Source organism: Plecotus auritus (genome assembly GCF_963455305.1).
Source record: "Plecotus auritus genome assembly, chromosome: 7".
Lineage (NCBI taxonomy): Eukaryota > Metazoa > Chordata > Mammalia > Chiroptera > Vespertilionidae > Plecotus > Plecotus auritus.
The window spans coordinates 63,528,338-63,553,454 of NC_137774.1; the positions used below are offsets into that span (position 1 = coordinate 63,528,338).

The 25,117-nt window shown below is 37.5% G+C and overlaps 1 protein-coding gene across 1 annotated transcript; it reads left to right on the forward strand.

Moving 5' to 3' along the window:
* Positions 1–3,663: 3,663 nt before the first annotated feature.
* Positions 3,664–24,067, forward strand: LOC308252660 (E3 ubiquitin-protein ligase RBBP6; the record flags this gene model as incomplete). The annotated part of the gene is made up of 12 exons (XM_080677422.1): positions 3,664–3,698; positions 3,814–3,910; positions 4,250–4,389; positions 6,821–6,998; positions 9,603–9,937; positions 13,546–13,642; positions 13,773–13,851; positions 13,949–14,003; positions 18,132–18,233; positions 19,100–20,857; positions 21,390–22,674; positions 23,897–24,067. The coding sequence occupies 12 exons, from the start codon at positions 3,664–3,666 to the stop codon at positions 24,065–24,067; spliced, it is 4,332 nt and encodes a 1,443-aa protein (XP_080533548.1).
* Between the last annotated feature and the right edge of the window lie 1,050 nt (positions 24,068–25,117).

Genomic DNA, 25,117 nt, shown 5'->3' on the forward strand with positions numbered 1-25,117 from the left:
CTTGTTATTTAAATTCAAACAATTCCTAGTTGATGTAAAATGTAACCCTCTTTAAAACAGATTGACTGGGTTAATTTATTCTGGCTAAAAATAGGATATTGTAAATTCTTTCAAAAAAAAATTTAACTTGCCCCTTGAGATTAGTTCTATTAGGAAAGTAAATTTAAGAGCTGGACAATGGTGAGGATCCAATGGTGGATTATATGGTTGAGTATTAGGAATGTGGGATTTATGCATTATGAACTCTTTAAAGTTCCTCAGTATAGAGCTAAGAACCTTTATTTAAGCATTTCAGTAATAATATCCATCAAACTAACTTTTAAAATCCTAAGATATTTATAAGATGTATTTTACATTTAACCAACATTTTTATTTGCATTTAATTGAATTGCTACTGTGGGCATTGTGCTAAGAACTTCATATTGAAACATGCTACATACATTTCTGTTGGGGACGCTTAAAAAATCATGCTGCTTTTAATACTCTTGAGTTCTCTGGAATACTTGGAAAATACCTGATGAAGACTTGCTTTTTCTGTTTTTTGTTTTCTTCTTTGATTCAGACATCTTGTTACATTCTCTCCATTTTAAACTAGAGTTATAACCAATAATGCATGAGAGAATTATAACATAGAAAGATAAAAAGATAATGCTTTCATTTGGGTACACCTGTAGGGAAATTATATCTTCACAATTATGTGCTAAAGATATGTGTGTGTGTGTGTACATATATATGCACATACATATATACTTTTTAAAAGCTGATATTAAAATCATGTCAGGGAACCAAATAAAAAATTTAAGAACGTCACATTTGAAAACACATTTTTTTAAGCCCCCTTATATCTGTCATTTCTAATACTTGCTCCCTTTGATTAATTTTCTTGTCTTCTCATATTAAAATCATCATCATATGAACCAGCTCTGTTTACCCTGGCCTCAGGGCCCTTTTGTTTCCCCCTTTTGTTTAGCTTAACATCTCTGATAAAGTTGTGTTTTCTTTGTGAAGAAGCTATTTGTTACTCTCAGTATGGGAGACTAAACTTACTTAGATTGAGCAGTGTATGCTTAAAAAAAGATCAGAAGTCACAATTATGTGGGAGTTGTTTTATTCAAGATTATCTGAGCCTTTAAAGAACTGCTTGTTTTACAATTTACATAATGACATTCTAGGAAAGTTAGATTTCTTGCTCTCTCCTAGTGTCCATTGTCTTGAGCATCATCAAATTTAGAGACCATTGACAGACACGGAACTCTTACTTAGCAGTTAGTCACCTGCCTGAACAGAGTGCCTGTGTGATATACTTTTCCTTACCCCATTTTCCCATTGTGCTGTAGCCCCCCTCAACGGTTAGCCTTTATTACTGTGTGTGAAATACGTAGGGAAAGGAGGGGTAAGCTACACTTTCAGCTTTAAAACACTTCTTGGAAAATAACATTCTTTAGACTACTTCTAAGAAAATGCCCAATATTTAAACATTAAGTGGCAGTGGGAACTAAATGATCACTTTTAGATGTTTTCAGTGTGGAACTTGAATGTGTGTTTAATTTTTTGTGAACAGATTGATGACTCTTCTGCATCTATTTCTCTGGCCCAGCTTACAAAGGTATATATACATATATTCTTGAAAATATTAATCTTTTTCTAACATCGTATTTTTATGTGGAACAATTGTTTTGGAGGGGTTGGGGTGGCGATGTTTTGTGAAAACATTGTATGTATTATTACTATCCTGTAAAGAGTAGTTGTGGTTTTGAGAAGATAGGGGGAGTATTTTGTCAGCCTCAGCACAATGTTTGGAGTATTTTCATCTTCAAGACAGAAGAAACACAATGAAGCTACTCATACTTTTCCCCCCTCATATATTTTGTTTAATTATACATTGGAAACTAACAAAGTTCTGGAGGAATTCCTTGGTTTTGGCTGTAATTTATGTGGACTTTATTTAAGCAGCCAAATAGAAACTTTCCTTTACATGGACGATTGCATGGTTCTTTCTTGAATATTTGAATTGAACCCATGAAGGTCAATATATTAAATGTGATACAATTGCTTTTTTATACTCTAGACTTGTAGTCTGTCTGCATTAGAAAAAGTTTTAAACAACCTAATTTGTTTGAACACAGACTACATGAATTGTGATGTATAAAGCTGTTTGCAGGAATATACCAATGTGTATGTTTGGCAGAGGGGCAAAATGTTACCTCCTGAAATCACTGTATATGCCATGTTTTGCTATAAGATTGCTTACGTTTTCTGCTTAACAGTGTGTACTTTTTATTTGGGAAAGCACTAGTAATGGACTACTTTTAAAAACAATAGATTTAGCTTGCAAATCATGCCTTTTTTAAAAAAGGCAATTATTACAGAATAGGCAGATTTTTAAGGACCAAAAGGAAGTTTTCCAAAGATCTTTTTTCCCCCTACTATTAGAAATATAAAACCAAATTTAGCAACCAAGATTAATGAGTTGATGGGTTTTCCATTGGTGCCATCCTTCTTTTCCTTGGTTTTGTTATAGGTTGTGTCCTTTTCCCTTAGAATGTACCCCCCAAAATGTCATAGTTCCTTTTCTGGGAAAACTAAACATTAAAATTGATAACTCTAGAATATAAAGTGGGCTAAAAATGTCCTCCTAATTTTCTAATACAAAATAGTTTAGCTTAGAGTTAACATCATTAGTTTATAGATTACTGTTTTAATTCTTATGTACTGTAAGGATATTTGAGTTTGGGCCTATTCCTACCATTGTTTCTCTGTGGGAAGCAGTTGGGGAGTTTTGGAGGTTTGGGGGATTTTTTTTTTAACTATTTGTAAATTAATGTTTGGGTTCAAACAAATTAGTTGTTCAACATGTAATCAAGTTTTCTGTAAATGTTGCTGTTCTAAGCTCTGTTAATGTTAAGCATTCTTTGTATACAAAATTACAATAAAATGTTAAAACTGGTTGCTTGTTTTGTGAATGAATGTAAAGATAAAAGCCCAATGAATGACTGATATGAGTGCTAGATGCCTGAAGATTCAAGCTATTAGGACTCAACTCCCTTAGACCCTGCTTATATCTATACTTGTATATACCTTAAAGATGAAGTTCATAAAAATTTGGAGCATTGGATTTAAAATTATGAATGCTCATTGCATGTGCTTTGCTTTGTACTTAATTTGAAATTGGCACCACTCCCTAAAGAGCCTTCTGATTTTTAATATCAGTTGCATAATGTGTTCAGTTATTCTACCCCCAACCCCACCTCCCAGTTGTAAGTATAAAGTATAGTCTTAGTGCTGTGACACTTGAATTATTTTTAAGGTTGGAAACATCAAGTGTTTCTTTCTAAACTTAATCTGTTTTTAACTCTTAAGAGGAGTAGGATGCAAATCTTAACACAAGGTACAAACAGGGTCTAAGGTTTGAGTGCCCCCAGAAAGACTTTCCAGTCCCGCAGACAAACACCTGAGGAACTCCCGGTGCCTCCTCTGGGTTATATGTGTAAATAGCTGTTTTTATGCAAGATTAGATACTGCTCTTTACAGGATGAGTGGTGTTGTCTTTGGCTGTGTGGTCTTAAATGTGTTTCTAATGTGTGTGTCAAATAATTACCTGTTAAACAGACTGCCAATCTGGCTGAAGCCAATGCTTCTGAAGAAGATAAAATTAAAGCAATGATGTCGCAATCTGGCCATGAATACGACCCAATCAAGTAAGTTCATAAGTACTTCATACAAATAGGGACTTCAGGGTGGATTTCTACCCCAATCAGAGGCTTTTTTTTTTTTTTAAGACTTTGTGTACATGTAATTTTTTCTCCCTTTCAGTTACATGAAGAAACCTCTAGGTCCACCACCTCCATCTTATACCTGTTTCCGCTGTGGTAAACCTGGCCATTATATTAAGAATTGCCCAACAAATGGGGTAAGTCCAAAGTATAAAACATGGTACAGCTTATTTTTCTTACAGTTATTTATTAGCCATTTTATTTTTCTTGGTAAATACTGCCTTCTGTAGTACAATGGCAAATGACCACAGCCTCTGGAGCCAAATTGCCGGGCTTCAAATACTGGCTCTGCCACTTAATAGCTTGAGTGAGGTTGGGCAAGTTACTTAATTTCTCCAAGCCTGTTACTTTTTGCCTGTGAATGGCTGTTGTGAGGATTAAGTGAAATGTGTAAATAATATACGTAGTTAGTAAACACTACATGTTAGCTAATGTTAAATTTCTCTCCCTCCTCATCTCCTTTCGTCTCTGAAAAGGATAAGAACTTCGAATCTGGTCCTAGGATTAAAAAGAGCACTGGAATTCCCAGAAGTTTCATGATGGAAGTGAAAGATCCTAACATGAAAGGTGCAATGCTCACCAACACTGGAAAATACGCAATACCAACTATAGATGCGTGAGTATTCAGATTAGATGTGGCCTGTGGGGACTGCAGTCAGTCCAGGTATAGTGTTCTGTTTTGTCTTGAGCTTGGGACTTGGCAACTTCCGTGTTATGAATGAGAAGCTGCAGTCTGCTCCATTTAAAGCATATTTAAAATGAATTTGGGGGCTTTTGTGCCACTTCCCTTGTAGTCTTCCAATTTTTTTCTTTTTCTGTCATTCCCTGCTTTCTTCCTCATTCACATACATACTGCCACATAAGGTCACATACTACTTGCACTTTTTAAGTTAACAAGACAGGTATCTTAATTGTTTGGAGAAACGAGCCTTAAAAATAAAAGTTCTGCAATATGTCAAGGTAAATGTAAGTGCCAAGAAGAAGTGAACACTAAGCTATCTCTGTGAGTCTTAAGATTCTAAAGTACGGTTTATTTTGTAAACCATTAGTTCAGGCCATCTCTAGCACAATAAGCTATACCTTAATGCTCATTTTTAATGAGTTTTCACATTTAATTTTGTGAGCTAATTTTTAATGAAATGGATAGACATGAAAACCTAGGGAAATGGTTCAACTAGATAAGTTCCCTTTTATGTGCTCTTACTAATGCTTCTAATTACCTTTTTGTCGCTCGCAACAGCTGTGAACTCACAACACAATATTAAGTGTTGTTTTAGAGAACAACTTCATAGTGCATAAGAATCTCTATGTTCAGTGGTCTAGGCACTCACGTGCCACTGCCACCTGCCACCGCTGCTGCATTTATAACAGGTCCTCCAGGAGATTGTGAAGTTGCCTTGACAGATCTCAATTTAGAAAATAAGATGTCCCTGTTCTCAATGACATACAAAAGTATTGTATGTAAGAACACAGTTTTTCCTCAGCTTCTTGCTATATTGTTGAAAGTAGTGTAGTGAGCCGGGGAGGACAATGAAAATGGCTGTGCCATGGAATGGGATTGAAAAGATTTGGTGTTTTTGAGTAGGTACTTCAGTAAACATTTTAGTTCACAGATAAGAATTAGTGTTTTCCTAAATTCCCAAACCTGCTCACTTTAACTTCACCCCATCTGGTTTTTATCGGTTACCATCTTGTATTTTTATGGTTTATTTTAGAGCAGCCTGTTATGCTTTTCTATTTCAGACATTTCATACATGCTTCCAATTTTAGGTTGAAATTATTTTTTACAGACACAATTTAAGAGCAGACCGCTTCATCTTAATAAAACATAGAAATAAAGTATTTAAATAGATATTTGTGTTGGAAAAATGAGCATCACCTGTGAACCAGAGTTAATAATTCATTGCTTTTGAATGGTAAAATACAAAAACAAATAAACAAACAAAAAAACCATTTATGTCAAACACGCAGCAAATGCTGGGGAAAATGGGAGCCCAAATATTTTAATTAAAACTTTCACCCTCTCCATTAACACCACTAATAAACAACTCAGATTCTTCTTCTGTTTCTTTTTCTATCCTCTCCTTTTTTTTTTTTTTTCTTTTCTTTCTCGGGCAGTGGGAGACTCCTCTTTCACAAATTGGGAACAGTGGGGCATAAGCAAATTGACACTTATTTCTGGAATCGTGGTGATGTCTATGGAGCAACTGCAACACAAATAGCACACCTCAGGTACCTTCTCTGTCCAGCTGAGATAAACACACTCTGTTCCTTAATGAGATAGGAAATTTCTCTAGGAATTGCTGTTTTACAAGTTTGCCTGATTACAGAGAAGATGGGGGTGTTGGACGCAGTGGTGATGAGTCTGAGAAGTAGCGTGTTTTGGTTTTTTTATTTTTAATATATTTAATATCCAACATTTCTGCAGGTGTTACTTTAAATTTTTGTAACATATTCTAGTCATTTAAGTAAAAATTAACTATAAAAGGTTAAAGTTCTTTTAAAATACTAATTATAAGTAGACCACTGGCCACTAATTATTGGTGTGGTTGGTGACATAATATTTCCCCTTAATTGTACCAATTTTAGTTTCCCATATTATGGCATTCACAGTAATTACCTTTATAGGTATTGAGGACTGTTAGACTATGGAGGGATTCTTTTTTTTACCCCTAGGAAACCTGGTAGGGTAGAAAAATGTGATCAGGGTATTGCCATGTCTAAATTCGAATCCTTTTGTGGCACTGAATGTGTCATTTTACCTTCTGGCCCTCAGTTCTTAGAGCTGTGGATTCTAAGATCCTTTCAGCCACTTCCATAGCATTTCTTTGTTTCTTTTTGTATACTTGTTGAGGATTTTATGTCTTTTTGTTGGTTAGATGGAGAGTAATAATTGCTCCCTTATTTTGGAAGATATTACACTCATGTCAACTAATTAGGCATTGTACTGAATTATAAGTTACCTTTATGGATATAGTCGAATTTGTAAATGTCTTAGAAATGCTTTTCCTTCTTAACTGTTAAAATGCTAAAACCTTCTTTTACAGAGAAGCATATGCAATTGGGAAGAAAGAAAAGCCACCTTTCTTACCAGAGGAGCCCTCTTCATCTTCTGAAGAGGACGATCCTATCCCAGATGAGTTGCTGTGTCTTATCTGCAAAGACATTATGACTGATGCCGTTGTCATTCCCTGCTGTGGAAACAGCTACTGTGATGAATGTAAGGCATGCTCAGCCTTTGAAGACATATATTTTAGAATATGTGTATACCGTTGACTTTGAACAACATGGGGGTTAGGGGCATTATAACCCCTTGCACAGTCAGAAATCCACGTATAACTTTGACTCCCCCAAAATGTAACTGTTAATAGCCTACTATTGACTAGAAACCTTGCCCAAAAAAGTCAATTAATACATATTTTGTATGCTACATATATTCTATATTCTTAGAATAAAGTAAGCTAGAGAAGAGAAAATGTTATTAAGAAAATCATAAGAAAGAGGAAATACTTTTACAGTACTGTACATATTTATTGGAGCAGTGGTTCTCGACCTTTCTAATGCCGCGACCCTTTAATACAGTTCCTCATGTTGTGGTGACCCCCAACCATAAAATTATTTTCGTTGCTACTTCATAACTGTAATTTTGCTACTGTTATGAATTGTAATGTAAATATCTGTGTTTTCCGATGGTCTTAGGCGACCCTGCTAGCAGTTCTCAACCTGTGGGACCCAGGTTGAGAAAATAATTTTATGGTTGGGGGTCACCACAACATGAGGAACTGTATTAAAGGGTCGCGGCATTAGAAAGGTTGAGAACCATTGTATTGGAGGGAAATCCATGTATAAGTGGACCCATGCAGTTCAAATCCACGTTTAAGGTTTAGCTGTTATACTTGGAAAGGCACTTAGCAACATTGTGAATTTTAATAAGATATGAAATGTTGATGATTGAGCATTTAATAATGAGAACTCAGCTTTTGCTGCTACGTTTTTCTTTTTCTAAGCAACAGCCTCTCTGTCCTTTTAATATTTGAATTAACCAATACCTTCGTCAGGGTGACTGGCTGTGATGAGGTTTTAGAAAATGTAGGATTCTTATTTCCTATACATTTTATCTTTTTTAAATTTTATTTATTTATTTTAAATAAGTTTTTTTATTTTATTTTTTTATTGATTTCAGAGAGGAAGGGAGGGAGGGAGGGAGAGAGAGAGAGAGAGAGAGAGAGAGAGAGAGAAACATCAATGATGAGAGAGAATCATTGATTGGCTGCCTCCTTCACGCCCCCCTACTGGGGATTGCGCCCACAACCTGGGCATGTGCCCTTGACCGGAATCGAGCCTGGGACCCTTTAGTCGGCAAGCTGACACACTATCCACTGAGCCAAACCAGCTAGGGTTCCTATACATTTTAAATGGTATACAGGCCTTCAATCTGCAGATACTTTTAGATGGTAACTAATTCCCTTTCCTGGATTGTGAAAGATATCTTATGTGGCCTCCCTCTTACCCAAGGTTTCACTGTAGTTTCACTTAACCAGGGTCAACCACGGTTCAAAATATTAAATGGGAAATCCCAGAAATAAACAACTCATAAGTTTTAAATTGTGCACTGTTCTGAATAGCGTGATAAAATCTCATGCTGAGCAGTTTTGTCCCACCTGGGACATGAACCATCCCTTTGTCCAGTGTCTCCACTTCCCTCCCATTAATCCCTTAATAGCTATATTGGTTATCACATTACTGTCATGGTATCACAGTTCTTATATTCAAGTCTCCCTTATTTTACTTAATAATGGCTCCATAGCACAAGAGTAGGGATGCTAGCAATTCACAAATGCTAAAAAAAGCCAGAAAGTGCTTCCTTTAAGTGAAAAGGTAATTCCTAAGTGTGATTTAGAACTGCTCTCTGTAAATAAATACCAACATTTTGCCATGTGGTTACTTAGGGCTTTTTTTTCTGATACTCACATTAGCACTTTTTTTATTTTCTGCCACTCATCCTAAGTTTGTCCCTTCTTACTGAAATAAAAATGGTATCATCTGAAAACTTCACTGCTCTGGCCTTTTTCATTTCTAAAGATAGTTTTGAACTATAAATCTGTATTTGGGGGCCTTGTAGTGAAGACTAAAGTCGAGAGAGGAGGTCACTTAAGACTTCTTGCAGAGTGTGTCTTGGATTTAGCAAACTACTTGTTACTGAATTTTTTTACTACACTGGAACATAATCAGTGAATCTGTAATTCAGTGTTATTCCTACTTACAGTGCTATAGATGTCTCTGGTTTCTTTGACTGAATAATGCTTCTGTTTCTTATAAAACCCTAGTAAGCCATAAAAGTTCTTTTTTTAAGACTAATTTTTCCTGTAATATTCCAATTATTAGCTCAACAAAGAGAAAAGTATTTGAGAAAGAATGCTTTTTTGAAAAATTTAAATGTTTAAATTTTAATCATGATTTCTGTTTTTAAGGCAGAAAGAAGTTAGAGCAGAGTGCTGTGAGGCAAGAGACTAGAAATGATTAGTGATATGTGCTTGGAAAACAGTAATGTAACTGGACAGTAGTATACTTTCATTAATATTTAAAATGTTATATATAGGTATAAGAACAGCACTCTTGGAATCAGAGGACCATACATGCCCAACGTGCCATCAAAATGATGTCTCTCCTGATGCTTTAATTGCCAATAAATTCTTACGACAGGTAGCTGTCTTTCTATTCCTTTTATAATAACACTTCTATGAAAAAAAATTTTTAATCTTTTAATTGATTTAACTACTTGCGTAAACACTGCATTACATTTTTTGCATTTTTATGTTTGGTGTCTAGGCTGTTAATAACTTCAAAAATGAAACTGGTTATACAAAAAGACTACGGAAACAGTTACCACCACCACCTCCCCCAATACCGCCTCCGAGACCGCTCATTCAACGGAATCTACAACCTCTGATGAGATCTCCAATATCAAGACAACAAGATCCTCTGATGATTCCAGTGACATCTTCATCAGGTCACCCGGCTCCCTCTATATCTTCATTAACTTCTAATCAGTCTTCCTTAGCCCCTGCTGTGCCTGGAAATTCATCTACCCCAGCGCCTGTACCTGATATAACTGCAACAGTCTCCATATCAGTCCACTCCGAAAAATCAGATGGGCCTTTCCGGTAAGTCTGGATTTCCCAGAGTTAGGAAACAAGTGAGAACAGTAATGTGGTTTTTATGTATATTGTTTTAATGGTTGCTTTAGTGACCTGCAGTTTGTATGTCCTTGTGGACCACTGCGCTCAGCAAGGTGGGTAACTTGTAAGAAACTGCTTAATCTTAATTGGAGGAAGAGGCAGATGAAGGAGGTTGATTAGCAATGATTAAACATACCAAAGTAAAAAACTGCAGGTTGCCAGCACCCCCCATTATATGTTGAATTGTATCCCATAACAGCTCTGTAGTCCACAGGGTGAGACTTTATTTGTGGTCATACTAATGTATTGGAAATGAACAGATGTGAGCAGAACTAAGAACAATTTTGAAGGTGAAGGAAGGGGGCATAAAACATTGGTAGAGGTAGAGAGGTCAGCAATGATCATTGTTTTGGAGCATAATTACGTAGAAAAGTAGTGAAGACTCACTTAAATATTTCCTCTTAAGAAATAAAAGTGACCTTTGACCATGTAATCCAGCAGTTCATAAATTCTTAAAAGGTCAACCAGTTTTGGGTTGTTGGGTTTTTTTTATCCTCACCCGAGGATATGTTGTTTTCTTTTGTCGTTTTTGTTGATGTTGGAGAGAGAGGAAAAAATAACAACCCATCAATGGGTTGCCTCCGGAAGAGGCCTCAACTGGCAGTAGAACACACAGCCTTTGGTGTACAGAATGATGCCAGGGGCCTGTTTCAGACATGCTGAAGCAAAATCTTGAGGTGTGGGACCTTCACATGTATATGTAAGAAATCCCACTGATAGGTAGGTTAGCCTTTCATTTGATTAACAGTGGGAATAAAGCCCAGAGTTCATTGGATTAGCTGAAAATTGCCCCCTTTAATTTATTGGCAGATTTAGAAGTAGAATTTAATCTTGATCCTCTATTGTGTGTGTGTGCCCACACTTAGAGCTTCTTTTTTTCAAGCTTTATTATTGTTATAACTCAGTGGTCGGCGAACTCATTAGTCACCAGAGCCAAATATCAAGAGTACAACGATTGAAATTTCTTTTTTGTTGTTGTTGTTTTTTTTAATTTTAATAAATCTTTATTCAGATTATTACAATTGTTTCTCCTTTTTCCCCCCATAGCTCCCCTCCTCCCGATTCCCACCCCACCTTCTGCCCTTACCTCCCCACCACTGTCCTCATCCATAGGTGTATGATTTTTGTTCAGTCTCTTCATGAGCCCCCCATACCCCTTTCCCCCTGAGAATTATCAGTCCACTCCCTTTCTATGCCCCTGATTCTATTATATTCACTAGATTATTCTGTTTCTCAGGTTTTTAATTCACTTGATCTTTAGGTTCACTTGTTGATAGATATGTATTTGTTGTTCATAATTTTTATCTTTACTTTTTTCTTCTTCCTCTTCTTTAAGAATACCTTTCAGCATTTCATATAATACTGGTTTGGTGGTGATGAACTCCTTTAGCTTTTTCTTATCTGTGAAGCTCTTTATCTGCCCTTCAATTCTGAATGATAGCTTTGCTGGGTAGAGTAATCTTGGTTGTAGGTTCTTGCTATTCATCACATTGAAAATTTCTTGCCACTCCCGTCTGGCCTGCATAGTTTCTGTTGAGAAATCAGCTGACAGTCGTATGGGTGCTCCCTTGTAGGTAGCTAACTGTTTTTCTCTTGCTGCTTTTAATATTCTCTCTTTGTCTTTTGCTCTTGGCATTTTAATTATGATGTGTCTTGGTGTGGTCCTCTTTGGATTCCTTTTGTTTGGGGTTCTGTGCGCTTCCTGGACTTGTAAGTCTATTTCTTTCACCAGGTAGGGGAAGTTTTCGGTCATTATTTCTTCAAATAGGTTTTCAGTATCTTGCTCTCTCTCTTCTTCTGGCACCCCCATAATTCTGATGTTGGTACACTTGAAGTTGTCCCAGAGTCTTCTTACACACTATCTTCAACTTTTGGGATTTTTTTTTTTTGCTTTTTGCTTTTTCGGTTGAGTGTTTTTTGCTTCTTTGTCTTTCAATTCTTTGACTTGATTTTTGTGTTCCTCTAGTCTGTTTTTGGGTCTCTGTATAATATTTTTTATTTCAGTCAGTGTATATTTAATTTCTAGTTGGTCCTTTTTCATATCTTCGAGGGTCTCGTTATATTTATCAGCCTTTTCTAGGATATTCTTGAAAAGCCTTATAACTGTGGTTTTGAATTCTATATCCAGTCGTTTGTTTTCCTCCATTTCTTTCGTTTGTGATCTGATTCTTTGACGCCGCATTTTCACTGCTTCCCTGAGTTGGTAGGTAGATTTGTGTGCTAGGTTTCCAATATGGCCCAGTGGGTCTGCCTCCCCAGTTAACCTTAGGTGGACACTCTTGGTGCACCCCTTTGTGGACTGTGTGTACAGCCTTGTTGTAATTAAGTCTTGATTGTTGTTGGTATCACTGGGAAGAATTGACCTCCAGGCCAGTTGGCTGTAAGGATCAGCTGTGTCTATGCTGGGAGAAGTTCGGTGCTGGAGACAGCCTTATATGATTAGACTTGCCAAATTGCAATAGCCTCTGTGCTCAGCTTGGGTGGGGTGGAGTCTCAGTCTTGGCTTCCAGTCAGCCAAGACTTGCGCGCACCCTTGCACGCACGTGCGCGCCCTCAGACCTCTGCCTTCCCTGGCTCCTGAGTCTCCTTCCGAGAGTCCAGACTCCCCCCACAAGAGCGTGGGTCCCCAGGGGCTCGCCTGGAACTGGGGCTCAGTGCAGTCAGGAGCCTCCGACTCCCTTCCACTAGGGAAAGCCTGTGGCAACCTCCGCAGCCTTTGTGCGCACTGGCACGCGCGCGCCTTCAGACTTCTGCCTTCCCCGGCTCCCGAGTCTCCACCCGAGAGTCCAGACTCCCCCCCGTAAGAGCGTGGGTCCCCAGGGGCTCGCCCGGAGCTGGGGTTCAGTGCATTCAGAACTGGGGTTCAGTGCGGTCGGGGGTTTCCTTCCCCCTTCCGCCAGAGAAAGTCAGCCAGGCTCTCAGCCGCCCTTCCTCTCTGCGCGCACAAAGACCCTTTGCCGTACCTCCAATTCTCTGTGAGCTTTTCTCTTTCCTTCTAGTTGTAGAATTTTCACTCAGCCAGCTTTCCTGTGGTTCTGGATGGTGTCCGTTCTGTCTTTTAGTTGTAGTTTTGAAATTGTTGTGCGAGGCAGCAGTTTAGGTGCTTACCTATGCCGCCATCTTGGTTTCTCTCTGAAATTTCTTTTGAGAGCCAAATGTTTTAAACTTCTTCTAACACCACTTCTTCAAAATACACTTGCCCAGGCCGTGGTATTTTGTGGAAGAGCCACACTCAAGGGGCCAAAGAGCCGCATGTGGCTCGCGAGCCGCGGTTTGCCGACCACTGTTATAACTGAACTGATTTCTATCATATCCATCATAAATCCTTGATGGTGCTTCTTAAGGAGGTTTCTTTTTACTTTTCACTTGTATGTGAAGGACTCCAAAAGTCCAGTCTCTCACCTTCCTCAGAAGTTTTCATAATCTTTGATTTAACTCATCTTAGTGCAGAGGATGAAAAACAGTTTTAACTTTTACTCTTAATCCTCCATGTCTGATAACTTTTTAGTGTATTGTAAATTATTGTTTTTTAGGGATTCCGATAATAAAATATTGCCAGCTGCAGCCCTTGCCTCAGAACATTCAAAGGGAACCTCTTCAATAGCAATTACTGCTCTTATGGAGGAGAAGGTAAGTTTTATGGCTTTTAAATTTGTAGACTTTTTTTTTAACAGAGTTTTTCTGTTTTGAGGTGCTTGTTTGTTTGTTTGTTTAACTATTTGTTAAAAACTATTTTTTTATTTGTGTTTTTTTCCTAAAGGGTTACCAGGTGCCTGTGCTTGGAACCCCATCTTTGCTTGGACAGTCATTATTGCATGGACAGTTGATCCCTACAACTGGTGAGTAAAATCATTCTGGTTTGAACATTTTTCCTTTAACTTTTTCTAAACACAATATAATATTTACTTACTGTTTTTGTTTATTTTTGCTTCCAAGGTCCAGTAAGAATAAATGCTGCTCGTCCAGGTGGTGGTCGACCAGGTTGGGAGCAGTAAGTATATGTTTAAAATAATCTTCAGCTGATTGCTTTGATCTAGATAATGGAAACTATAATCTAGACAGTGTATTGCTGAATGTCTTTTGTTGTAAACTCTTATATGTCATGTTAACATGGTTTTTATGTAAAATATCACAAATTCAAAATTATGAAGAATTCTTTTCTAAATGAGTAATTCTTTTCTAAAATTTAAAATCTTAAAAATTCCTTTTATTTTTATGTCCTAACAAATGGTGATCTTGACAGGACCTCAGTTAATGAATAGATAAGAATAACTTGAAAAAATAGTTTAAATACTGACTCACTTATGCTAATCGATTAAATTTCTTCCTGTTCTTAATTTGGATGTTCAAAATTTGATACATACTGAGATTAAAGCCCACACAACGCAAAATTTCTCATTTTGAATAGTCTGTGTTAGTGAAATTTTACTGCATATTAATATCTATATGGTTTTCTGCCCTGAAATACAAAGAACTTGGATCTTCATATAGCATATTAAAAATCGGTAGATTTACTTACTATCTTTCTATATATACAATCATTTCTGCTTATATAATTCATACTAACAGGCTTATGTATTTGTATAAACTGGCTTATATTCTAAAACTTGGATTTTTTTTGTTGTTTGAAAGATAAAACAAATATCTTTTATAAAAAATTTAAATGAGAGACTAATGGAATATATTAGCAGGAAAAATGTGGGATTTGGAGCCAGGTAGACCTGGGTTTGAATCCCAGCTCTTCCATTTACTAGCGATATATGATAGTGGGCAGTGGGACACCTCTCAGCCTATTTCCTTATCTATAGAGGTGGATTTGTATTGCCCACCTCAACATATAAAATGCCTACACAGTGCCCGGCAGGTGAAGGGCTTTGTTCCTTTTCTGTAACAATGAGTTCACAGACTAACTTAAAGAATGCTAATTGAATATAATATTATAGAAAATATTCTATATTGAGGTGTCATTATTGTTCCAATACATTAATCAGAAAAATTAATTTAAGTAAATGTTATGCTTGCTCATATCTGCTCTATCTGGAACTTGTAAGAGTTGGGAACAGAGAGTAAATAATGTTTTCAGAGTAGTTAAAGTTAATGTACACACACTAAAAGGTAATGTGTTATAATCAAGCTTATTTTATCTTTCTTTCCATACAGTTCCAACAAGCTTGGATATCTGGTTTCTCCACCACAGCAAATTAGGAGGGGAGAGAGGAGTTGCTACAGGTAGGCTTGCTGAAATTCTTGAAAAACACTAATCTGATGATACACTCAAAAATATAACACAGAGAAATTAAAGCACAGTTATGGTTTACACTTACATTTAAGTCCTAGTAGTTGCCCTTAAGAGGTCTAGGAAAAATGGATTATATTAGTAGTTTAATTACAGTTTTAAGGCTCCTTCCCAACATCAATCCACTGCTTTCTCCCTATCAGCACACAGCAGATTGTTGGCTTACATTTACTCTTTTGAGGGTAGAAGGAAGTCAGTAAGGCCCAGAGCATGTTTCAGTTAACCAGCTCAGCGCCCAAAGCTCCCAAGTGTGAAGCATTGTATTTATTTCTCTTCTAGACTCAATTGTCCCAGTATTTTTTTTCTTTTCTAAAAGAAAAGACAAGGAGAAGTTGTTAGGGCCTCGTGCCCTGCAGGGGAACAAGCAGTATTAATCTAAGAAGTAAATAGGTCATACTCACACACCACCAGGGTTCTCCAAGTTAACTTTATGACGGGATTAGTAAAGGTAGAGTAAACCTTTGATTTTGTGGACCTCAACTTAACAGGCAAAATTTCCTGTTTGTATGTCATATATGAAAATTAATACCCTTTTAATTTTTAAATGCTTTTAACCAAGATTTGCTTATAATTAGATTAACAGGTTATTTTCGTTATTAATTCACCGTAATTTTTAACAAATTTTATCAAATAGGCCATTTGTTGGAAAAAACCCTAGTAATTTTGCCAACCTAAATAAATATTACATATCTACAATTATAAGTCTACATTTTTAAATCCAAGAGTCACTGCTTGTAAATAATGTTCTACAAATGATTAGCACATGACCGCACTGCATTGCATGAAGCAGTTGGTTCTGTTATCATGTGGCGTGACACTCTGCAGCAGTTTTCACACATGCCAGCCCATGTTCTCACATGCTAAGCCATGCCCCAGGCATGTGTGTTTATTTATTCTCAGTAACTGGTGAATGCACACATTTGCTTGACCTATTCATTATAAATTTAAAGACTTTTCTGTGAAATTAATTAAACTTTCATGCATACTTAATTTTAATTACACAAACATGTCTACATAAGTAAAAACAGGTAAACTAATTTGTCAGTTTTTTTGTCAGACACATTCAGAAAACCTACTTTATTTTTAACTGTATAATGAACTTCCAGCTTTAATGGACAGCCCTTTGCCCAAATTAGTCTGTTATATCAATGTTTTACTGTATTTTCTAGTGCTCCATTAAGAATTGTTAAGCTTCTGGAAATTAACTAATACTTCGTATAGATCACATTAATGGAAGATAATATTTACTAAATCAGACTCTGAAAAGAGTCTTAAAATCTAAGCACCCCTCCTGCTACTACTTTGTATTAGCTATAATTTAAAGAATCTTTAGTTTAACAGAAAGAAATCCACTATTTTATTTTATTATCATTATTTCTTAATCCTCACTTGAGGATATGTTTTTTATTGATTTTAGAGAGAGAAGAAGAGAGAGAGAGAAAAAGAAACATCGATGGGTTGCCTCACGCAAGTGCCCCAACCAGAGATCAAACCCGCAACCTGGGTATGTGCCTTGACTGGGAATCAAACCCGAAACCCTTCAGTGCATGGAATGACACTCTAGCCAGGGCAAGAACCCCACACTTTTAAAGAAGCCATTATTACTTCGATGAGGCACAAATCAGAAACTTTGGCCATCACTGTTATTTGACCTAAACCTTTGAGAGAAAGCAGTGTAATTTTCAATTACTCATTACAAATGTTAAAACTAGTAATTTATTCTACTTTGAAGGGTCTTTACCCACTTCTTCCCTCAAAGAGATTATAGGAAGTGTTTTTCCTCCTTTTAAACTTTTAGTCTGGGAAGACATTTTGGGAAGAACTAAGTGCCTATATTACAGAAATAGTAACCTTTCAGCTAATTCCTTTAAAGGAAAAATTAGGAACTAATGAGATAGTTGTAGGGTAGTAATAAATCTGAACTTTACAAAAGAGAACTTCTAAGTATACCTTGGCTGTATAGAGAAGGCCCCGTATACTTACATCATCTCAGTCCTAGGTAGCCTTTATAATTATTTTTATATGTAAATGATGGTACATATAAGTGATATCAGTGTCCTTATTCTAATCCATTGTTTATAAGTTTGAAAATAATTACAGATAGAAAAGACAAGCTTACTTATCTCAGATGATTTTAGTTTGAAGGAATAACATCTTGGAATTTTTATTTCTCCAGAAGTATAAACCGTGGACGACACCACAGCGAAAGATCGCAGAGAACTCAAGGCCCATCACTACCAGCAACTCCAGTTTTTGTGCCTGTTCCACCTCCTCCTCTGTATCCACCTCCTCCACATACACTGCCTCTCCCCCCAGGTGTTCCTCCACCACAGTTTTCTCCTCAGTTTCCTCCTGGCCAACCACCACCTGCTGGGTATAGTGTCCCTCCCCCAGGGTTCCCTCCAGCACCAGCCAATTTATCAACACCTTGGGTATCATCAGGAGTGCAGACTGCTCATTCAAATACCATCCCAACAACACAAGCACCACCTCTGTCCAGGGAAGAATTCTATAGAGAGCAGCGACGGCTAAAAGAAGAGTAAGTGTGTTCATTTGAAATTATACACTTTCATTTTCTGATGTAACCTTAAGCAGGTATCTATGGAAACATTTTCCATTGTTTCCAGTTAGTACAAGAAAAATCACGTAGAAATCGAACCAAAGCCATACAAGCAACTTCCTCAGGGATTCCTAGTTATCTGTAGTTTTAAAGTAGAAAACTAATGACAATTTCATTCATTTCATTCATGGTCTAATTACATTGTCTTGTTAGTTTTCTTAATGGTTTTTGTTAACTTTCACTCTTTAACTTTATTTTACTAGGGAAAAGAAAAAGTCCAAGCTAGATGAGTTTACAAATGATTTTGCTAAGGAATTGATGGAATACAAAAAGATTCAAAAGGAGCGTAGGCGCTCATTTTCCAGGTTAGTGTTTTGCAAGCCTTCACAACAGAATTACAAATGGGACTTTGCCTATCCAGGGATTAGCTATGGATATAAATAACACTGCACTTACGGAGTTTTTCTGATTCGGTGTAGATATATAGAAATGGAGACGTAGCTTATTTCCCAATATCCTTTTATTGAAATAATGTCTCAGTGTCAATTCTATTGTGTAGAACTAGCAGTTAATGGGGATTAAAGTACCCTTGTCCCTTGAACTTATTTATAGTGTGAAATAATTGGGAAATGTTTGTGGAAGGAAAGAAATAGGGGAATAGCCAAAGCACATATCTGAGGACACTGTTACTTAAGGCTACAGCTTCTTGCTGGAACATTAACCTGTGTAATTATGATGTATGAGAGACCACAAGTTGCTTTATTGATAGAAAAAACTGAATTACTATAAAAATTCCCTGGAAGTTTGTTTAAAAGACTTATTTTTTAAGCTTACATTTGAAATGCGGTTTCTTTTAAAGCTAGATTATATTGACCAACATAGGACAAAAGAAATTGCTCATACTTAAATGAGCAAATAGGAAGTAAAATTTAAATGTAATTGGCATTTTTTTAATGTTAAGTTTATTAGCTCATATAACTCACGGTACATTAATGCACTTCACTCTAATTGTTAAGATTTCACTTTTGTTTTGTAACAAATGATTGATCTGACCTTTGCATAGTGTATTTTATTCCATTCCAATAAAGGCCATTGTGCCTCTTTAATCATCCAAGATGAAATTTGATATAAAGATTGAATCCTGAGGAGAAGCATACTAGAATCTGAGAGTCTGTGTCTTATTTTGTATATATTTCTCAACTGTCCAACTTGTTTTGTTTTTTGTTTTTAGGTCTAAATCTCCTTATAGTGGTTCCTCATACTCCAGAAGTTCTTATACTTACTCTAAATCAAGATCTGGTTCAACGCGGTCACGTTCTTATTCTCGATCATTTAGCCGCTCACACTCTCGTTCCTATTCGAGATCACCTCCATACCCCAGAAGAGGCAGAGGCAAGAGTCGAAATTACCGTTCACGGTCTAGATCTCATGGATATCATCGATCTAGGTCAAGGTCACCACTGTATAGACGATATCATTCACGATCAAGATCCCCTCAAGCATTTAGGGGACAGTCTCCGAATAAACGTACTGTACCACAAGGGGAAACAGAACGTGAATATTTTAATAGATACAGAGAAGTTCCACCACCATATGACATAAAAGCTTATTATGGGAGGAGTGTTGACTTTAGAGACCCATTTGAAAAAGAGCGTTACCGAGAATGGGAGAGAAAATACAGAGAGTGGTATGAAAAATACTACAAAGGTTATGCTGCTGGAGCACAGCCTCGACCATCAGCAAATAGAGAGAACTTTTCTCCAGAGAGGTTATTACCACTTAATATCAGGAATTCTCCCTTTACAAGGGGCCGCAGAGAAGATTATTCATGTGGACAAAGTCACAGAAGTCGAAACATAGGTGGTGGCAACTATCCAGAAAAGCTTTCAACAAGAGACAGTCACAATCAGAAGGATAGTACAAAGTCAAAAGAGAAGGAGAGCGACGGTGCTGCAGGAGATGGTAAAGGAAGTAAACATAAGAAACATCGAAGGCGAAGAAAGGGGGAAGAAAGTGAAGGCTTTCTAAACCCAGAGTTATTAGAACCTTCTAGAAAATCAAGAGAACCTACAAGTGGCGAAGAAAATAAAACGGACTCGTTATTTGTTCTTCCGAGTAGAGATGATGCTACACCAGTTAGAGATGAACCAATGGATGCAGAATCCATCACTTTTAAATCAGTGTCTGAAAAGGACAGGAGAGAAAAAGATAAGCCAAAAGCAAAAGGAGACAAGACCAAACGAAAAAATGATGGATCTGCTGTTTCCAAAAAAGAAAATGTAAAACCTGCTAAGGGATCCCAAGAAAAACTAGAGGGAGAACGTGAAAAATCTCCTCGATCTGAACCTCCACTTAAAAAAGCCAAAGAGGAGACCCCAAAGACTGACAGTGCTAAATCATCATCATCCTCTCAAAAAGATGAAAAGGCCATTGGCACTCCCAGAAAGGCTCACTCTAAGTCAGCAAAAGAACACCAAGAGACAAAACCTGTCAAAGAGGAAAAAGTGAAGAAAGACTATTCCAAAGATGTCAAATCAGAAAAACTAACTAGTAAGGAAGACAAGGCCAAGAAGCCTACTGAGAAAAGTAAGACTCTTGACAGCAAAGGAGAAAAAAGAAAAAGAAAAACGGAAGAAAAAGGTGTGGAGAAAGATTTTGAATCATCTTCAATGAAAATCTCTAAACTCGAAGTAACTGAAATAGTGAAGCCATCGCCAAAACGCAAAATGGAACCTGATATTGAAAAGATGGATAGGACCCCTGAAAAGGACAAAAGTTCATCATCAACAGCCCCAGCCAAAAAAATCAAGCTCAACAGAGAAACTGGTAAAAAAATTGGAAGTACAGAAAATATATCTAATACAAAAGAAACGTCTGAAAAATTGGAGTCAACATCTAGCAAAGTTAAACAAGAAAAAGTCAAAGGAAAGGTCAGACGAAAAGTAACTGGAACTGAAGGATCCAGCTCCACTCTTGTGGACTATACTAGGTATTTGATATGGGTGGGTCGGTGGGAGTTTGGTTGGGGAGAGAATTTTCTTTAAAAGTGGAATATGTTAATTAAGAATGTGTTTTGATACTGGGGGTTGGGCTGGTTTACTTGAAAGATAAGCTTATAAGTCAGTTTTAGGGATGAGTCATTGTTTTTATGCAGTCATATTGCTTAAATCAGTTATATCTCTGTTAGAGTAGACTTATCCATTTTGGAAGTTAAATGTGTGGTTTTTTAAAATATTTTCATTGATTTTTTTTTTTTTTTTAGATAGGGAGAGAGAGAGAGACATCAATGTGAGAGCAAAACATTAATTGGCTACCTCCTGCATGCACATGTGCACACACACACCCCACACCATGGATTGAGCAACTTGGGTGTGTACCCCGACTGGAAATTGAACCAACAATCTTTTGGTGTATGGGACAATGAACCAGGGCAAAGAAACATAATGTATTACTCTTTTTGTATTTATCAGTGTTTTAATAAAAGTAAATTCTTCATTAATTGAAAATATTTTTCTTTTTAGTACGAGTTCAACTGGAGGCAGTCCTGTGAGAAAATCTGAAGAAAAAACAGATACAAAGCGAACTGTCATCAAAACTATGGAAGAATATAATAATGACAATACAGCTCCTGCTGAAGATGTCATTATTATGATTCAGGTTCCTCAGTCCAAATGGGATAAAGATGACTTTGAATCTGAGGAAGAAGATGTTAAAGCCACACAGCCTGTATCAAGTGTAGGAAAACCTGCCAGTGTTATAAAAAATGTTAGCACTAAACCATCAAATATAGTCAAGTATACTGAAAAAGAAAGCGAGCCAGCAGAGAAACTTCCAAAACTCACCAAGGAAGTGAGCCATGAAATCATACAACATGAGGTCAAAGGTTCAAAAAACTCTGCATCTAGTGAAAAAGGGAAAACCAAAGAGAGAGATCATTCAGTGTTGGAGAAGGAGAATCCTGAAAAGAGGAAGAGCAGCAGTCAACCAGAGAAAGATAGTAATTTGGACCGTCTCAATGAACAAGGTAATTTTAAAAGTTTGTCTCAGTCTTCCAAAGAGACTAGAACTTCAGATAAGCATGATTCCACTAGAGGGTCCTCAAATAGAGACTTTACTCCCAGTAGAGACAAAAAATCTGAATATGACAGCAGAGAATATTCAAGTTCCAAACGTAGAGATGAACGGAATGAATTAACAAGAAGAAAAGACTCTCCTTCTCGGAGCAAAGATTCTGCATCTGGACAGAAAACTAAGCCAAGGGAGGAAAGAGATTTGCCTAAAAAAGGAACAGGAGATTCCAAAAAAAGTAATTCTAGTCCCTCAAGAGACAAAAAACCTCATGATCATAAAGCCACTTCTGATACTAAACGCTTAAGTGAAGAGACAAAATCTGTAGATAAAAATCCCTGTAAGGATCGTGAGAAGCATGTGTTAGAAACAAGGAACGGTAAAGAGTCAAGTGGCAATAAATTACTTTATATACTTAATCCACCAGACCCACAGACTGAAAAAGAGCAGGTTGCTGGGCAAATTGATAAGAGTGCTACAAAGCCTAAACCCCAGTTAAGTCACTCCTCTCGACTTTGCTCCGACTTAACTAGAGAAACTGATGAAGCTGCTTTTGAACCAGATTATAATGAAAGTGACAGTGAAAGCAATGCATCAGTAATAAAAGAGGAAGATACTTCGGGGAAAATTTCTAAGGAACTGAAAGATAAAGTCATAGAGAAAGTAAAAGAGAGCCCGGACACAGCAGCAGTCAGCCAGATAGGTGTCACCAGGAGCCAGAGTCAGAGCAGTCCCAGTGTTAGTCCAAGTAGAAGTCACAGCCCTTCTGGAAGCCAAACTCGAAGCCACAGTAGCAGTGCCAGCTCGGCAGAGAGTCAGGACAGCAAGAAGAAAAAGAAGAAGAAGGAAAAGAAAAAGCACAAGAAACATAAAAAACATAAGAAGCATAAGAAGCATGCAGGCCCTGAAGCAGAATTGGAAAAAAGCCAGAAACACAAACACAAGAAAAAGAAATCAAAGAAGAGCAAAGATAAGGAAAAGGAGAAGGAGAAAGATGACCAAAAAGTGAAATCTGTCACTGTGTAGAAGGACAGATTTTTAAAATTGACTTAATTACTAAGTCATCTGTATTAAATTTTGTTATAATGTAAAGAGATTCAAGCCTTGTAAATAATGATATGGAAGACCCTGTGCTGCACTTAAAATATTGCTGCTTGATTATTTGATTTTTACATCAGAGCTTTATAACACGAACTTTTGTACAGAATTGTGAGTTGTGACCATGTAACATGAGAGGTTTTGCTAGGACCTATTATTTTTAACCACCATTAATTAGTTGGGGTGGAGTTTACTGTACTGTGAAATTTTCACATTTGAATTTTTTAATTGCCTGGCAAAAGCTGATATCAGTTCTTAAATATCAGCAGAATGATTTGCTGAATTCATTACAACCCCGTTATGTCACTTTTTGATTACAATAAAAGTTTTCAGGAAACTTTTCAAATGTGGAATATTACATTATTTGAATAAAGTGTCACGTCTTTTTCTCCTTCCATTTCCCTAATTAAAATACTGTTTGAGCCTTTAAGGTGAATTGAACATACAAAATTTTGAAGTAAACATAGAAGATGCGTTTTATTGGGGCAGGTAGTAGGTGGCCAGAAGTAATAAATCAGCATTAATTGGAGATTCAGTTGAATAAATCTAGAAGGGTCTTTTTTTAAAAATATGTCTTAATTTAGAGAGAGGAAGGGTGAGGGATAGAGAGAGAAACATGAACGAAAGAGGAACATCAATTGGCTGCATGCCTCCCAGCGGGGATTGAGCCAGCAACTGGGGCATGTGCCCTGACCAGGAATGAACTAGTGACCTCTTGGTTCATGGGTTGACGATCAACCACTGAGCCATATTGGCCCAGCAAAAGATCTTAAATAGTCATTAAAAGTTTGGACTTGAGTTTTACTTTTTTGTTTTTTCTGGGCTTGAATTTTAGAGATGAGGAATTGTGATTTGTTTATAGTCATGTATTTTTCTTGAAACCCTGATGGAGTATCAAGGCCTTGGTAAAGTGCCAGCTAAAGAGAACATAGCAACTGCCCAGTCCATAAAAGCAAGCAGCAATAGGTCCGGAAGCACTACATACAACTTATGGATTTCCTTAATGGCTGTGGTTCAGGAAGGTGGAGTGTAGGCAGTGAAAAGCTATTGAAAGGATTTGGATTTAGGACACTGGAAACAAACATAAACAGGGATTTAGAAGGTGTGGTGGGAGGAGAAAGGATGCACCTCAGCAGCAATTGGCTTATTAACCTGTCTCCTTGCCTTGAATTAGTGTCTTCAGAGTGTGTGTGACTCCAGTACTATGTACAGTTTTTGGGATCTGATTTCTGGTGGTATCTATACTAATAATAGCCTAGGGCCATCACGACCTAAACTATCAGATGGACAACAGGTCACTAGGAAGTGTGTGGAGCATCTCTCGGTCCCACCCCAGCATCCCACAGGCTCCCATCACAGCTAGGCTGGCGGCAGGCGGGGCAGGTACAGCAAGGTCGTTAGCCCCTGGCCTGGGGCCGGGCCGGAGACCTAAGGACCTTGCTGCTGCTGCTGCTGTGATGGCTGCAGATCAAGCCTAGAGATAGGCCCAGAGAGAGAGGCAGGGCCTGATCTGCAGCCATAGCAGCTGCTAGCAAGGCCCAGGGAAAGAGGGGCAGGGCCTGATCAGCAGCTGCTGTGGAGGCTACAGATCAGGCAGGGGCTGGGGGGGGGGGGGGGCGGGGAGAGGGGGGAGACAGCTGTCAGCGGGCCGTTTTGGATTTCCCAGAAGAGCAAATGGCTGCCTAGGAAGCAGAGCTTTTGATGCTGACTGGCATAGAAACCGACCGACCAGAACCTAAGCTGGGTGAACTGTGAAGGCAGAACCTGAGGTAGGGGCTGAGGAGGGGTTTAAGGGCAACAGCTGTTGGATGTAAGGTGTAAGAAAGTGGTTCAATTTTTTAATAACCAGTTTGGCAGTACAGTATAGTGCATATGGCTGGCTATCAGTCCAGATATGGGGATTATGTATTTTTGTCTGCAAAGAGCATCACCTCCTGCTGAAAAGGCTTCCCCCCATTTAAGCAATCCTAGCCTATATAATCTATACTAACAATACTAATAAAAGGGTAATATGCTAATTAGACCAGGTCGACCGGTCATCTTCTGGACGTCCAACTTCCTTCTGGACAAAGCCATGGTAGTG